Below are 17,957 nucleotides of genomic sequence, written 5' to 3' on the forward strand. Positions count from 1 at the left end.
GTGCCCAGAAGTAATAGGGATTTCGAGTTCATTTCCATTCAAGGATTTGTGGCTTTGTTATGTTTAAATACCCACCTCAGAAATCCTGAGAAGGTTATAAAACTCTTAACGTCTTTAAGAAAAATTAAATAAATAATTTGTTTTAAAAAATTCTTCGAATGTAGGAAAAAAGGAAGACAATTTAAACCACAAGCAAATGGCTTGACTTTTAAAAGAAGGTGAATAACTAAAATTTCTTATTAATATAATGCTACTCATTTTTTTCTCAATCCTATATTTAGCCCAAATTTCCTCTGTATCTTTAAAACACACATTTACCTTTCTGAAAAGTCCAAACTTGCACCTGACAAAGGGTAATGGATAATGGGATGACCAAACTGTGAGAACATGCCAGCAGAACAGAATCACCAACAGACTAAGAAAAACAAAAGGACCAGACTGATCCTTTGTTTTACTGACTTTATTAATTAAAAAAAAAAATTATTTAAAATTGCCATATAGTGTGTATCCTTAAATGGACATCCTCTTCTTCCTAATACAAACAAATTTTGCTTGGTTTTCTACAAAGGCAAGAATACTGCACACTATTAGAAGGTGTCTAATCCTCCCATCTGCTGTTTCCATAGAAAAATATTTACTTTTAAACATCTGTACTGCATTTACACAGTTCAAACACATACATAGCTCCTGGAATGTACACAGTATTTAGCAAATTTTTAACTAACTTTTCTTTGTAATTGTATAGTTTTCCCTTGACAAAGAGAGGATCACACTTTTTCAAGAGAATTACCTCTGCTCAACTCATTTCAAGCAGCTCTTGAATAAAATAGTTCATTAGTTCATGAAAAGGAAAGACTCCAGGGAACTACTGGGGAAGGAAGAGAAAAGAACAGTGTCACAGTAATTAGGTTTTCAGATTGTCGCTTATCCTCCAGAATGCAGGTACACACACACACGTCCCTTTTCCCCTTAGGGGAGATCATAGCATGTTTTTCCCTGGAAATCAGTTTTCCAGAGATTAAAATTATAACGCAGCCATAATTTCTCAGAAAGATACTAAAAGATACTTCTTCTTTATAGCACATTTCTGTTGCTAGTCCAGAGAGCAAGAGAAGTCCAGCCCCTCTTTGCAAGCATTTAAATACCTTCATTTCAGAGTTACTCAAAATTCAGTTTCTGACCTTTTTAGGCTTCCTTGGCTGATGCTGAAAAACCAAAGGATTTCCACTCACTAGGAATCTCTTATGCCCAGGTGTACAGGCAACCTGGAAAAAGCAGAGCCACTGGCTGTAGCTACCGGTGATCAGGGAAAAGACTGGCCAGGAATGAGAATGGAAAGCAAGGAAAACTGGACAAGGTTGCAGCTGTTGACCAGAGCACAACCTCTTGTGAGCTATGCCTGGCACAGCAGACTACAGAGCATCCCAGAGCCACACCAATTAATGAGGCCAAATCATCCCCAGGACTGACACCACTGCACAGTTTCTGTGGGGCTTTACACCACAGGGCTCAAAGGGAAGCCTGGCTCACAGCAGCACAGCCTTCACACTCTTCTCCCGTTGTTCCTTCTGTCTGCTCTGCATTTGCATTAAAAGCACCCAAGTAGTCCATAAGTCTCCGGCCAGACTGACTGAATGGCAAACTGAGATGCCAGTGAATAGTTCTGGTGATACTTCTCTGTGCTTTGTCACCCCCTCATTCCAAATTGGCTTGAGAACATCAAGAAGCAGCTGATGGTCATCACAAACATCATCAGATCACTACTGGCCTGGCATGTATTACGTGACCTTGAATTATGCATTCACAGCAGACAGTATGACCGGAAAAATCAGGAAATACCAGAAGAATGTGCTGAAGCCTCTATGAATTCTCCAATTCTCCTTGTTAGAGGATGTGCATTTTCAATAGCGGATTTTCCCACAGATCTGTTGTGATTTTCCAAAAATAATGTTTTGCAATAGACTTAAATTGTTACATTACAACTGTTGTTTTTATTACTACGGATTACAAATGAAACTCTGGGCTTTCACGGGGCTTAGTTTCAACCCACAGTTTTAGAAAGGAGTCTCAGTTTTGAGCACTATGAAAGACTCCTTCATCTAGACATCATCATTTAAAACAAGCCAGTAGGTTAAGAACTGAGTTATAACAGGATATAAAAATAGCTCTAACACAAGAACAATTTGCATATCAGATTATTAAATGAAAATCTATCAAAGTAGCATTTACTGAACTAAACAAATAGTCTATCTGTCCTGTCTTTGGAAATATTTTGCCTCAGGGAAAAATTTAAACCTGGGCAGATAATCAGGGTAGGGTATTTGAACATTTAAATCTTGCTGGATTCTTTAAAGTAGGTGTTAAGTGGTGCATTAAATTTGTGCTGTTTCTTCTGAGCAGGGTAAATTTGCTCTTCTGTAAATAGTGGGAAAAGCCGTTTACAATAATTTGAATCCATGAATAAATGTAATGTATTAAAATTTCTAAAGTACAAGCATTAAATGTTTTTGTACGTAAGCCAAATGAGTGGAATATCCAGGACTAAAATTATTCAAGTGACCACAGAAAGATAATATATAATTAAAATGACATCTGCACCACTAACCGACGGGATGAGAGAAAGTGACATCACAGATCTCATATAAGCTTGCAAGCGTGTTATTAGATCTAAACCTGGCTGTAAAATTACTATCTACCCAAGGGATTATCTTTAGGCATTCAGAAGCATTGTTTCATTTACTGATAGAACAGGGATGATAACAGCCTGACTTTGCTTGTCACATTGTTTTTTGGCCTTTCTTTATTCTTTGTTCACATTAGCTGTAGATGAGAGGAAGACAAGCTTCAGTTGAATGAATCACTGTCGTGGAGCTTTTCATTGTTTTACAGTTTGTTCCGAAGGCTTTTTTTAATACTCCCTACCCCCTCCCCTCAAGAAAAGAACCCCAAAGCATTTTTAATGGTGATAAAATCAATGGGGAGTAAAAGATGCACACAATGTAACATCTAGGAATGTGGCAAACTAAGGAATACCCATTGGCCTAATACACCTCAGGGAGACAATAAGACTTTGCTTATAACTCTCATTATTAGCACAAAAAACCAGTGGCTGCTAGTTATATCTTGGCCTTATTAAAATTCAGTGCCAAAACTCCAACTGGTTTCAGTGGGTACATTTCATCATCTGAGACCAGGACAGAGACATAATTCTCCTTCGCATGCAGGGCTATCTGGGACACCTAATCTCGACAGATTTAATTTCTGCATTAAATTGAAAAAAGCTGTTCTGTTCTGTTTCACACACCATCTTTATGTCTCTGACAAATATTAGTTGCCTATATTTGTAACAAGACTCATGTGCCACCAACGTAAAACTTTCAAAATTCTAAAAGCATGTGACAAGACAGGCAGTGAAAAGGGAAAAAAAAAAAGCTCCAAACTTTCCAGTCACTTTTGAACAATAATGATCCTGAACTGCAACGGGGACTTAATTTGCCTTTAGAAATCTGTCCCTAAGAATGTAACTCCTAGCACTTGAAATAGTTCCCATATGCCAATTTTGCAAACTAAGTGAAAGTCCAGGATCTGCAGGCAGTCACGGAGTTGTGCATACACAGCTAAGGCAAACATGGACCTTGCACTTTCCTCCTCATTGTCCTGGTGCTGGGCAGCTACTGCCATGTGCTATCTCTTACAGCACCTCCCAATATCCCTTCCCATAGAACCTTAAACCTCTGGTCCATCAACCACTGTAACCTGCAAACAGGCTGCATTATGCAGATTTCTGTCGCCTGATCTTGTCACTACAATCTTGCTTTTCTCTGAGATTTCCCTTGTTTAAGGGAGTGACCAGCTCTAGCACAGTGAAGGGTTTAGCCCATGATTGATCCCCTCAGTGCTAGGACCACAGAAACACACTGCATTTCATTAATAATGGTTAAGACCATTTTACAACCACTTCTAATCCACATTAGATTGTTTCATTGTGCCTTTTATCCTTTAATAATTCATACACAGAACAGACTTTCCATGCAGACCCGTGTGCATGAATATTTGATTTAAAACTGTCCATACCTACAGCCACATCTGTATGCCATTAAAAGTTCACACTGGACCTATGCAGTAGAAATGAGGTGCTTGCAAGCAGTTTATACACATCATCACTGCCAGAAAATATTCCTGCAGCACTCAGCCTGGGTCAGGAACCATATTTATGAATCACAAGTTGTTTGTGGCCAATTAGTGGTTCTTACCATCTTCTAGATGAAAAGAAAAACAAAGACTGATGAAGGTGGGCTGAAAGAACAACGAGCAGCATGTAGTGACAAACTGCAACAAATGTAGAAGTGAGACGTCACTGCAGAAAAAGTCAAAGAGCAGCAATATCCTCGAATATAAATTTTATTTTTAAATGTGTCCTGGAAGTAACGTAGGGTAAACCAAAATCCATTTTATCCTGAAAAGTAGCAGCCGTAGAGTGAGGCTGTGAGAATAAGTTGGGAGGATCCATTCTCACCTGTGCTGTTACTCCATCAGCATTACTCTTCATCTCAGAGACGTCAGCATCTCTTACACTTCAACATTAACAGATTCCTTCATGTGGATGTTGTGTGTTTCATGCCAATTTTTATGCAAAAATTTGTCTCAATTACCTCAAAAATGGAATTCTCACCAATATTCTTTGTTTCTCACTACACATCCACATTCCTTCATGAAAAGGAATGAAACTTCACACAATAAAAGAAAATTACGTGAAATGGGGAAAAAAAAAGAAAAACCATGAAAAGAAATTAAAGGAAACCTAATGAAATGAAATTAAATGAAATCTCGAGATTTCATATCATTTCATGAAATGAATTTTCATTCCATGAAAGGAAATAAAATGAAAAATCAAATAATAAAACTAAATTAAATTTAAAATCATGGAATAGAGGGAAATGAAATAAAAAGAAATTTAAAATTCAAAGAAATTAAATGAAACAAAGAAATTAAATGAAATCTTGGGACTTCGTGTCATGAATGAAAATGAAATGAAAAAGAATGAAATGAAATTTAATTGAATGAATTGAAATTAAATTGAATTAAATGAAATGAAGTTAAATGAAAAGAAATTAAAGGAAATTAAAGGAAACATATCAAAATAGAATTAGATGAAATCTTGAGATTTCATTTCCTTTCCTTTCACAAAATGAGTTTTCATTTCCATTCATGAAAGGAAATGACATGCTAAATCAAAGAATGAAATGAAGTTTAAAAACTGAAATTAAAAAAAGAAATTTAAAAACTGACATTAAAAAATGAAATGGAATGTAACAAAATGAAATTAAATGAAATCTTGGGATTTCATTTCATGAAAAGAATGAAATGAAATGACAAGTCAAAGAATGAAATTAAATTCAATAAAACTTAATGGAAAGACAGGAAAAGAAAGGAAAAATAAAATGAAATTAAAAGAAATCTTGGGATTTAATTTCCTTTCATGCTTGTTTTTTTGGACAAAAGAAGAATTTTTGTGTCATAGAACCAAAGTACAGGCCTACATTCCAAATGCTTCATAGACCAAAAATAGAGTTTCATAAAAATGTATGTGCCTTCACATACTCAATAAAAAAAGAGTGACTAAAAACAAACACTAAAAACCTCCTCAGAGTGCCTTATGTCCAAAAAGAGAGGTAACAAATGATTTGCTAACAATGGCTAGCCATTTGTTTGCACATTTCAGGTGGTATTTACTACCTATCTACTCAGCCATCTCAGCATCAAGTGACTGCTCTAAGCAGACATTCAGGTTCTTCCCATGTTCCAAAGCAGCAGGAACTGTCACAGGATTCCCTGAAACCTGCCCCAGCTCTTAGGGAGAGACTGCGTTGAAACGCTCCGTGGGATCTTCTTTTTCCCTGGTTCTTGAGGAAAAGTAGTGTAGACATGACACATAACTTCAAGACGTGAAAAAATTCCACAGGCTGAATCCTTCCTTCTGGGTCTAGAAACTAGGCTGATGGTACATAAAGCTAAAAATTAATCAAATCTTCAATAAAACACTTCAAATGTTCAAAGAGATTGGATTTGTTTTTCAAACAAAGGCTTATACCACTTCCAGTTTTTCCTCAAAACATTTGCTTATTCATATATTTATCACAGAAATAGTCTTACCTCAGCTGCATCTTGCTGGTGTCTGTAGACAATTGCATTTTTTATGGTTTGGATAAAAAATCCATTCAGTTCCTTTTGTTTCTTATTGGGAAAAATGCGTAGCAATGGGATCATTATGCATGGGAATGAAACTGTATGAGATTTTAAAGAAGAAAACATTGAATCAGATTGTGAGGGCATATAATAGTCCCCTTCACTCTTCCTTAATATTATAAAACTTATCAAGTGGGATGTGCTCCTTTTATGAAAACTGATTTTTCCTCTCTTCCTCTCCCTTTAGCAACTCATGGGAGTGGAAGAAAAAGAGGATTCTCTTTTAGAGATGTCCTGCTGGTCAGGACTCTCTTTCCAGACAGATGCATTCCAATCTTGTTTCTACAATAACTCAGGATTTTGGTTCAGATTTTTGGTGTCACAAAGCCACCGCAAGAAAGGGAAGCATTATTTCCCCTGCCTGCTCAGACAATTACATATGGAAGGTGGGGGATCTTGAACTAGCCTAGCAGCTTACAGCACCAACATGTGAAATGGGATAGTTTTCATTCCTGTTTGCAGCTCTCCAGTATTTGGGACCTATACAAAGGTTGGGGTTCTTTAGCAGGCCCTCTTGCAATAGGACAAAGACTATGGGGTTTAAACTAAAAGAAGGCCAATTCAGATTAGATATAAGGAAGGTCTTTACAATGAAGCTTGTAAAACAGGGGCACAGGTTGCTCAGGGAGGTGGTGGATGTCCCATCCCTGGGAACATTCAAGGTCAGGATCGATGGGGCTCTGAGCAAACTGACCTAGTTGAAGACATCCCTGCTTATTGTGGGGGATTGGCCTAGATGGCTTTTTATGGTCTCTTCCAACACAGACTATTATATGTTTCTATTTATTTTGCGTCTCTAAACAGGCCACAGACTCAGAAACCTGGATGTTATCACAAGGATGGTCTCCAAGCCATACTTTTATAGTCACAACCTAGAAACCTGAGTGAAGTCTTACCTCCTAGTAAACCCCTCATTAACTTATGAACAACTTAAGACTAACAAATCAATCGCTGGAAAAACCCTGTCCTGCCAACAGGGCAACTACATTGTGGAAATTCTCACCACAATGACAAATGAGCAGAAAGAGCTGAAGCAAGGAATCCAACTCCAAACACTACAGAAACTTTCTTTAATGAAGGACACACTCTAAGATGTATAGGGGAACATTTCTGTCCCTTAAGAAATTTGTTACAGATCACATTTTGCAATCAGGTTAAACGTTAACCCCAGGGCAATTTGGATACACAACTGCAGAAGGAAACAGTTGATGCACTGTGAGTACAGGTGCAATCTGTAAAATGCCAGCAGGATCAGATGGGCACAGGAAACTTTGCCACTGTGCCACCTGATACTACTGTGTGCAGGTCTAGATAACAAGATAAAACCTCAAAAGCCTTGATTATGCTGTGGCTTCCTCAGCTGTGATTCTTACTGCCCTTGAATTATCAAGATCATCACCACCATAAAGCCTTAGCTTTCATGGCCTAGAACTACATGGCTTTATACCCCAGTCTTGCATTGCCAATCCGTTAATCTAAAATAAATGCATTCTTTCATGACACTTGTGATCTTTATCTTTCAGAGCCATCAACCAGGCTGTGGACAGCATCAAAAAATAATTGGGAGTACTTACACAATCTGTTTATTCTCTTCCACCTCTTTTCTTTAGTGGGCTGTTAATGGATGGGATTTCAATCTCTACTAACCAAACCCAGTGCACAAAAACTTTACATGTAGGTCCCAAAGGGCAATTACTCTGTTTTAGTGAGAAGTGCATTAAAACAAGTATTGTAGAAACTGCAGGACCCAGGAACTTTTCTGTCAGATGAACCAGGAGCATTGTGTTCCTGGACTCTCAGTTTCTCGAGTAAGTTTCATTAATGGTACGAGACCTGTAGAGCATATGGTGGAAATCTCAAGGGTAGAAGGTTGCATTCTGAATCTCCCTGAAATAATGTCAGGTATAATACTTCCTGCTCTGCTTCAGCACATTTTGCAGTTTGAGAATGACTTTTATGAAATTACCAGAAGAAAGTAGACAAATGTAGACTATACTCACGGATTAGAATGAGAAGAGGCTTGAACAAAGACATTTCAAAGAATGTTCTGCAATTCTTAACAAAGGGGTCATCAGGATTCTTCTGAGAATCCACTTCAGTACCAAAAGCTACGCTACCAACAACATCCAAGGTAAAACAGTTGTAACACCTGCATTTAATTGAAGAATAATAAATCGTTATCTAAAAATCACATATCCATTAATATCTTGCTTCTACAAACATCACATAGCATTAATTATTGCCACCAAGTTTCCTTTTGCTTTTAGATTTGAGCTTTGCCAGCAAAGGGTGTTTACATCATTTGACAAATGCTGATGCTTGATAATGATCCTTTCTCCACACCTACAAAGTGAATGTATTTTCATACAGCTCAGTAATTCCACTAAAATGTTATTAAAAACCATTGAATTTGTTATGACCTAGAAATCAAATGTAACACATCAGAGATGCAAAAGCATTTTCTTGGTACGTATGCTAATAAGTGAGATCATTCCTTTCTCAATTTTAACTGCAAAAACCACACCTACTTCCAGTCCAGTCTAAACTCTCAGAGATAAGAGGTTCTTGAGTAAAATTAAGGTCCTTAAGGATTTCCTTCTTCTTCTTCATACAACCTTTGTAATATAACTCTGGACAAAATGAAGAGACACTGACACCGACACCATGTGAAATCTGTATCTCTGCAGAGAAGCAACCAGTGCTTTGAGGACCCAAATGATCTGTGGACATGATCTAGAAACTTTAGAAATTATAAATGGCTCCCTGCATACCTGACCATCCATCCAGTTGTCTCACCATCTTTATTTTCCTAGTGGGCTTTAGCAGCTCTATTAAATTTTGAGATAAGTGGACTGAGAATGTAAAATATCCTTGGAATTTGATTCTTCTGATCTGTGGTGAAGTAAGCAATGTCTGTACTTCCATGATCCTTACAAAAGGATAATATCAATCTCTCGTGTTTTAATCTGAGTGAGCATGTATGAAGAGAACAGGAGTCAGGTCCATTATATCCCACATATATTATGTGAATCAATATTTCTAAACAATGATCATTGTGAGCTGTCATTCTGATCACACCAGAGAAGATTTAAAAGATAACAACAACACTGCAAAACTAAGTAACTTCTTTTGGTCTTCAACTCTTACACACACACACAAACAAAAAGCATCATTAGAAGTTAAAATTTAAAAGAGAGGACATGGTATAAAACAATAATTTCAGAAGGATTCAATCTTCTACCTCTCCAAGGTACTGAAAAAAAAACAAGCTTAAAAACTAAATTTTGAGTTGTTGGCAAAACACAAATGGCTAAAGACAACTAAGGTCACAGGAGGCTACAGATAGGGTCTTTACATCCAAAAAAACAGCTCCCAAGGCAATTCTGTAAAACAGCACTGGAATGATAATCACATTTCTAAATACGTCAAACCTGCTGAAATGCTAATATGGTAAAACAACTGGAAGATCACGTTCTGAGATGGTCAACTGTTACCTCTCAGTTTTTGCCTTCTGATCTCGAAATATTCTTCTATACTTTCTCACACTCTCTTCTGATAAACAGAGGTTGTTTGCATTCCTCTTTGGAGGAAGAGAAATTGACAGAGTAACAAGCCAATTGGAGTCAGAGATTCTTCTAGCATTGTCCAATCCAGGATCATTGTTAGATGTCTATAAATAGACATCTCATGTAAATAAAGTTGTCTTTTCCTGTTCACCTAACCTGGTGTGAGGTGTGTGTCTGTCTCCCTCTTTTCTGCGTGCATCATAACAGACAGACAGTCAACGTTAATCATTTATACTTTCAAAGGGTCTTTTCCAAAGTGTCTCTTGAGAGGTGAAACCCTATAATGGTTCAATAGCTAAATGACCAGTCAAAGACAAAGGACAAATGGAAAAATGGAAAAGACAGGAAGGACTGAAAAGGTCAATTTTCATCACAGCACTAAGCTAGTATAATGCATCTTGAGGTTCCATAGAATCTCTTCAGTTGTTTAATAAAGAAATCTCTGCGTGCGTACACGCACACACACTTGCAGGTGCACACATGTACTTGAAAAAGGGTGAACAAATTATGGCTAAATATCCATTTCTTCTGGTGAAACAATATTATTTGTGCTGTTTCAGTTTGGGCAAAATCATGAAGAACTTCAGAGGGCACTGATCAACCCAGCAAATGAAGTGTAAGCAAAATGATGCAAAAATAGCGCCTGGTAGAAAGAGTGCATTTGAACTACTATCCAGGATCTTAGAGGAAATGCATCTACTCAGAGAAGGGACTAGACAGTGTTATGAACACTTCAGTGAAGACCTCTATTGAAAGAGCAACAGAAAAGATAATAGCATATTAAATGCATATCAAATGAGAGAAAGTACAATATGGAAAATATGAAAATGTCATCTTTTAAATCAAGGTTGCATTTTCATCCGAGAACTGATCCTGCTGTTTCACAAAAAGCTAGCATGCCATGAGAGGGGGTTATGAAGAATGTGGTAAGAATGATTAAGTGCTCAAAAAACCTCATTAAAAAAAAGGAAGAGTGATGGACTAGATATATTTAATACTAGATCAATTCTTATATTTGTACATCATTGGCAGCCTGTAGAGAACAGACTGGACAGGGGCTGATGCAGCCTTCCTTTGTGCTTCCAGCTGTTAAAATTTCATTAAATAACTGCCAGAAATACATTAGATGCTTTACCAAAATTACTTTTCAAGTATGCAATGGCTGTCCCCAGGAAGAAAAGGCTTTTATCAGACACACCCTCTATTAAACTATGATCTCCACTTTTTAAAGTGAGGGAGGAAAGAAATCTTTTATACAGTAAGTGTGAATTTAGAATAACTGCTGCTATTTACTTTTTTGGCGCTTTTTTTTTTTTTTTTTTTTTAAATAATCTGCTACTAATTTTTGGCATGTTGAACATACCTCTGGATATCAAAAGCTTTGCCAGAATCTGCGTAGACTTTCAAGTTACAGAGGAGGATATCACAGGCCTGGTTTATCAGTGGTGTCATCTAGAAAGGAACATAATGAATTGTGAAAAAGCATTAAAACATTAAGAAAAAAAAACCCCAAAAATAATTATTTTAAATTGCTTTTATCTGATAAATGGGATAGAGCTCTCAGGTTCCTTTGCAGGTGTTGTTAGGCACAGGTGAGAAATGTTGGCCCTTTCTGCTCAAAATAAACCTACATATTACAGAGATGCCCTTCTCCAGCTCTGGGGCTAAATACAAGAGGCTGTGTCACCTACCTGACCAATGGTTCTTGCCCCATTGTTGCTACATACACAGAGAGCTATCAGACAAAAATATCCCCCTCTCTGTTTAATCATTCCCTATTCCAAACAACAATTTATCATGATCTCTATTTGGACTACACCACATTTAGGTTACATATGCTCCAGGGCAGAAGGAATAATGTTTTCCAAAGTCCTGTAAAGGCATTGGATCAGTTCTATCTTGCTGTCTCTTAGTTTGAGGGACTTAACATGTTCACTAGATCCTGGATACCACTACAAGCTGCTGAGGGCAAACTGCTATTGGTACACAAGGAAAGGCTTTTCTGAAGTGGTGATGCCATTAAATGGACATTTGGGTGAATTTATTCATCTAAGGGTTCATTCCAGTCACTGACACCTGCTGGTCAGGTAGGCTTAGCCATAGCTTGGCTGTAGCCAACAGTGCAATATTCTCTTGTTTAGGGCTTCATGGAAACTGTAGCACAGGCAAACACGAAGGCCTCATTAAAGCCTCACTTTCTGTCTCTTTAGCTTCGTGCATATGAGGAATCAGACGCCAATCAGACACTGATTACATCAAATGGGGGGACAGAGGAAGGGCATAGCAGCAATCCAGCCATGCATAAAAAGGAATTATAGCTCTTTCCCATACAGACTACCAAGAGCAGCCTACAGCTTAATACCAATCTTGCCTCAACAACTATGCCAAGGATCAGCAATCTACACACAGAAACTTGCCTTTCCTTCCTGAACTACCTCCTTCAGCATACGGATGTCAACAAACATGAGAACAGACATCTCCTACTCCTCTGACATTCTTGTTACCAAAAAAGACTTACGGCAGCCTTGCAGCACACTCTGAGAGCTTTGCAGCCTGCCCAGCCAAGTCCATTTTGCTTGGCACTTCTACCTCTGTGAAACTGGCATAACACTTCGTGCACAGGCACACTGCCATCTTAACACATGGGCAAGACTATACACAGTCAAAAGGCCAACGCAGGAACATCCAATATGTTTTCCGAAGGCACAAGTCTGACTCAAGAATGTGTCTAGCTGCTCTTGAGGTCCCGTGCCTATATGAGAGAAATTGCATTGCAAAGCTGGGTCGATTTGGGCTTTGCCATAGTCTCACAAGATAACTCTGGTGCCAGATTAGTGTTTGGTAAAAGTAGCTGTTACACTTTTGGGAGGTGCACACTGCAATATGTGGCAGCCTTCTTCCCCTTTTGGCTTTCTAAACAAGGTCCCCTGCAGCAAGCTTCTTCTGGACTGGCTCAACCAAATTAATACATTTCTGTTCAACAGATTGAACCGAGGTGAAATACTTCTGGGTCCAGGCCCCCTCCATGAACTGAACCAGCCAAGGAGAACAAAATGAAAATCCGTTTTTTAACAGGTACGATGTTTCTGAAACAGATGGTGATCATCTCAGATTTTCCTTTTATTGCCTTATTTTCTCTTTTATTCTTCATCACATCACCAGATCTGTAACCAGCCAGCTGGTTGCTATCACTTTTCAACAGCTGGCAGAAACGTCAGGGGCACATACGTCTGGCCAGGGCATCCCACAGTACCTCTGCACTTTGCACATTCCACCAGCCTTTAGAATCACTATTACAATTCATTCCTAGCCATAAGGTATTTTTATTAGTAAATCTAACCAGGAAAATAGGGACAGGGGCACATGGATTTGATTTACTGTTAGTATGATAATAACAGTCATGTCAATAGGACAACTATCTGTATATGAAAGCTACAGGGGATATCTACCCTGGAATCCTAGGCTGGGTTTAGGTTTTTATTCCCCTGGGGGACATAAGTTAGTCCAAGATTGCAAACTACAAAGACCACAGACTGAAACATTCTCAAGTCTCATAACACCTCAAAATCTTTGTCCAATTGTCATGAAAAATGAAGTAGTGTCAGGGGAGGTGAACTATACCAGCATAGAAACTGGCACAGAAACAGACATGTTGATCTACACTGCCTTGGGTATCAGTGACTTCTCATACATTCTGATTTGCCAGTCAGAACATAAAACCTGCATAACCTGCCTGAGATTCAGTTCTTGGTGGGTAAATAAACCCCAGCTGTTTTGTGTTCAGATTGGCTGAGAGTAACAGGATGAAGAAAAATCTAAACAATATGGTCCCTGTAAATATTTGATCTGACAGTTATCTAATAGCAAGAGTAGCCCAGAGTCCAATTTTCTTTCTTTTTGCCAAAGAAGAGCATTTGGGGTTAGGGTTTTCATGATGCCAGGGGCTTTGCTGTATAAACCCTGCCAATATGTTATTTGGCACATAACAACAATTAGCTTCTGATTCTGTGTACGCACAGTGCATGTGGAGCTTTGCACTAATCAAAGGCATCAGAGTCACATTCCTCCAGTTAGATGTGGCCCTCAGTATTCATCAGTATTATTATTCCCCTTATTATTAGCATCCAAATTAAAAACTAGAAGGCTGGATCATATTCACTGTAGGCAGACACACTGGAGACTTTACTGTTCACAGACAGGAAGCAGAAGTCACATCGGGCCTCTTGTCCCACGAAAGTTATGAAATATAAAGGAAGGAGAAGGAGAAAGAATATATCCCTAACACAAGAATTGCTTCTCTTCCAGATTTCAAGTCCCTGAAAAAAAAAAAAAACAGGAAAGGAGTAGAGTGTCAGAAAGATGTTTTGTGAGAAGATTTGTTTCCATCACCTGACAGCGGAGCCCTGATATTGCTGGGCACAACTCATCAAAAGAGCAACTCAACAAGATACTGGCCTGTGGCTCAAGTTTATGCACATTTCACGTATCAGTTTTTATATTAGTGATTGGCTTTGCCTTAGGTGAGCACATTTGCTTTGTCTAGCAACAACAGGAATTTCCAGAGACACTCCCAAAATGCTTTTGACCAACATGCACAGACTAACAGCAAATCAAAGAAACCTTTATGGTTGGACTGTCAGATCTTATGTCCTAGTGGGACATGAAAGATCTACATGCCTGAGAGTGACACTGGAGGATTTTTCTGCACTATTCTGCCATGTTATCACAAGTTCTGCTTTATGTCTCCCTTTGTTTGAAAGAAATCCTCCTCCTCAACACAAACTCCACAGCTTATTTAGGACAATGCTACATTAAGCTGCGCTCTCTTTAATTTTTCTGTTCTGTTTTGTTTAAATGGTTTGTTAATGGAGGAAAGGATCCCTGGCATACTGATAGGAGATGACAAGACTACTGCAGCACCATCAGAATAAATAAAAATCAATAGGTTTTCTGCTGGTGTTGGCTGTAAAAGAGAGTAAAGCTATTTATCAAGTCTGACAAGGGGTCCAGAACTGCAGGATCATCATAGGCACCACAGCAAAAATAAGAGGAACAAAATAAGAAATACTAAATAGGGAATCAAGGTTGGTACAGCAAGATCACTAACATGTCAGCTTGTTTCAAGACATTAACAGCTGAGGAGAGCATGACAGGAACACTGCGAAACGTTTCTGTTACTTAGAGCCTCTAGGTATTATAATTCACCAATTCCTCATGAATTACATCTTGGATCAACTTTCAGTGATTGATATTGTTCCCACTTAGCAGATAAGAGTTGTTTTGTGTGCAGAGAATTTAAGTAGCTTCTGTCAGGTCACCCACAGGCAGTCAATGGCAGAGCTGGAAGTGGCATTTCTTGGGTCTCCTGCCTCCTGTCTCTCATTTCTCATTCTTAGTGCTCCCACAGCAATGGCACTATGAGGTTCATTCAGGGGTCTTGCTGGAAAGAGCTTATTGTTAGATCTGCTACCAGCTCCAGTGGCATCTCATATGGGATGGTCCCCAGTCTTACTGCAGGATCAAGCTTACAAGTCTATTGCTTTATACTGTATTCACCACCACTAGAGTGTTTGTGTTTGGTGCTATCCAGAGCCAAACCTTCCTTCAGCTGGAGTGGATTCCTTTAGTAATCTTTACATGGTTGTTAGAAAAAGAAAATTAAAAAGGGAGACCATAAAGGCAACAGCAAAACAGTGCACAGCTTTTAAAGGCAAATTGAGAAAAGAGAAAACTGGAGAAGATGTCATAAACTCTTGAAAAATGTTACAAAAACAACTCTCCGAGACACACAGAAATCACTATATTGGCTACCCAACTACTCTATAACCTCTAGTTTCAGTTCATTTCCTGTAACTTCAAAAAATTCAAAATTTCTGGAATCATCTTTTCATCATGTGCTGGGTGGCTGTTGGAGATATTTGCCATACTATGGGGAAATTCCTCAAGCTCAGTGAACTTCTCAGTGACATTACACTGTTTCTTTAAAGTGACAAGGGCAAAGCTCACCTCTGCCCACAGCCCCAGATGCCTCTGTGGAGCACTGGAGGTTAAATCTTAGCAACACATATTAGCTCTGTCTTGAGTCTGGTACTCCAGCAGCCAGGCCAAAGTGACTTCTCACTTCTCACTCTTGCTAGCCTGAAACTGTCCTTTCTTGAGTTTCTGAAATGGAGATATCAGGAACCTATGCTGAACTTTGTCCCTCCGTGCATCTTTCATCTGAAGTGATTGCAACAGGGAACCGAAGGAGTTGTTAACATTTATTGCTCTGTTAATTTTCTCAGAGCATCCAGACAGACAAGTCTGTGTTTGGAGTGGCACTAGGGGCTGCAGCACTCAAAGGGAACCACTCTCCAAAGACACTCATTGAGGTCTGCAGCCTCTCCAGTGTCACTGTAGAGTCTGCATAGAGGAACAAAGTTAAGGCAGTCATCCAGAGTGAACAGAGTGGAAAACTTTGGTGTGGGATTCTGTCAAAAGGGTTGATATCTTGGAAGAAGAAATAAGAAAAGTCCTAGTGGTATTTATAAATATGTATAAAATAGCATATCTAGGTTCTTTTGCAATAAATTATTACCAAATTTGTGTTTGTAATTCAAAGTAGAGAGGAAGGGTTTATTATAAACAGGATGTCTTGCAGATAATGCTGGATACTCTGTAGTATGGCCAAAACTAGAACATGGTATTTTTGTTTCCATGCTGCTGTAGAGGTTTGGAGAGAATACCAAATATGGGAGAGTTAAAAAGTGAGATCATAATTAATGAGCATTGATTTCCTTTGAGAAGTGTTGGTATGGCTTCTAAATTAAGCAACAGCAGGAAAAGCACCCAGGCAAGGACTTAAGTTGTATTAACTTCAAATCCCAGGATTGCTAATGTATTTGGGTAGAAAATGAAATGCAAGGCTGAGGAGCACATCCATTCAACAGCAGTTCTTAATCTCACATGGGCTTACTTGCAAGTGTCTGTCCGTGTAGGGGTGTATGGACCTCTGGTGAAGGCATGGGAGAGAAAAGCAAAGCTGAACCTTTCAGACAGACCTGCCCTGCTCCTCTTTTTTCCACTTGCTGTTGAATAGGAGGAGAAAATGACAATTTCCAGGTCACCCTAAGCCCATGCACAGTCACACGCCTTCCCACAGAGCTTGGAAGAGGCAGCATGGGCAAAGTTGATTATCAGGCTTAAATTAAAGATCTCAGTCTTTGCATGCAAGACTCCATTTTACCTCCTACCATTATTCCTGCAGTCCAGCTCCACCAACAAGTCGTGCAAAGGGACTGCCATGACTTCTGTTCCCAGCCTGGTTTGATCGGCCAGACCCTGCGAAGTCGTGTGTGCCCAGCCCCAAAGCAGGATCCTGAGGCTCCACTCTTGCCCTCACTGTGCTCCTCAGCCAAGCTTGCCCGGCTGATGCCAGCAGAGGTTGCTCTCCACAAATTGAGAGGAGTGCAGCGTTATCTTTCGTTAGTCCACGAGCAAAGAGCCAATGACCTGCAGTAAGGCAGATTAATTTCCGCTAGGAAAATGCAAAACTCTCCTTTCCCCACCATGCCATGTGCAACTAATCGCTTGCATATTTAAACACCCTTGCCTTGCTGAAATTTCGTGATGAAGTCGGTGACAGAGCAAATGTCAGGGCGCATAACCAATGGCATTGTCAGTCGTGATTAATCAGCATCTCCGCCAGGCTCGCGGCCAATTAGAATTTACCATAATAAGGAGGTGACAGCCGGCGTTGCTAAGCGACCGCTGTCTATAGAGCTGGGAGAGCCAGACACATTTAGATGTTACTGTGGATTTCGACAGCGGCATGTCAAAACAACACAATCGTCTGCCCAGTGGAAAATTTTACAACCCAGGACTGGGCACTGGAGTGAGGCATGATTCCCTTTCAGAATAAAACATAAAAAGGAAGAGGTGATTTTTTGGTGTGGGGTTGTTTTTTGTAGTTTTCTTTGAAAGAAGACTTTAACCAGTCAATCATTTATATACATTTAATTAAGAGATATTGTATCACTGGAACAGGACTTTGTTACTGAGTAATGGGTTCCCATGGCTGAGCAAACGCTGATACATTTCTAGGAAATTAGCAGCAGGTCATTGCTGAGACATTTCTTTTCAGTCAGAGGTATTTATCTGGCAATG

At 39.1% G+C, this 17,957-nt stretch overlaps 1 protein-coding gene across 3 annotated transcripts in view; it reads right to left on the reverse strand.

Moving 5' to 3' along the window:
• The window catches only part of TBXAS1 (thromboxane A synthase 1), a 256,159-nt gene that overhangs the window by 80,647 nt on the left and 157,555 nt on the right, over positions 1-17,957 (reverse strand). For all 3 annotated transcript variants that reach the window (XR_015803902.1, XM_088165417.1, XM_014876964.2), the window contains 3 exons: positions 11,176-11,264; positions 8,247-8,395; positions 6,154-6,284 (listed from right to left, as the gene is read on the reverse strand). Coding sequence is in view for 2 of the 3 variants with exons in the window: in XM_088165417.1 (XP_088021543.1) it covers positions 6,154-6,284; positions 8,247-8,395; positions 11,176-11,264 (369 nt within the window). In the remaining variant the exon portion in view is untranslated. The remainder of the gene's footprint in view (positions 1-6,153; positions 6,285-8,246; positions 8,396-11,175; positions 11,265-17,957) is intronic.

The sequence above is a fragment of the Sturnus vulgaris genome, chromosome 5 (genome assembly GCF_052056855.1).
Source record: "Sturnus vulgaris isolate bStuVul1 chromosome 5, bStuVul1.hap1, whole genome shotgun sequence".
NCBI lineage: Eukaryota > Metazoa > Chordata > Aves > Passeriformes > Sturnidae > Sturnus > Sturnus vulgaris.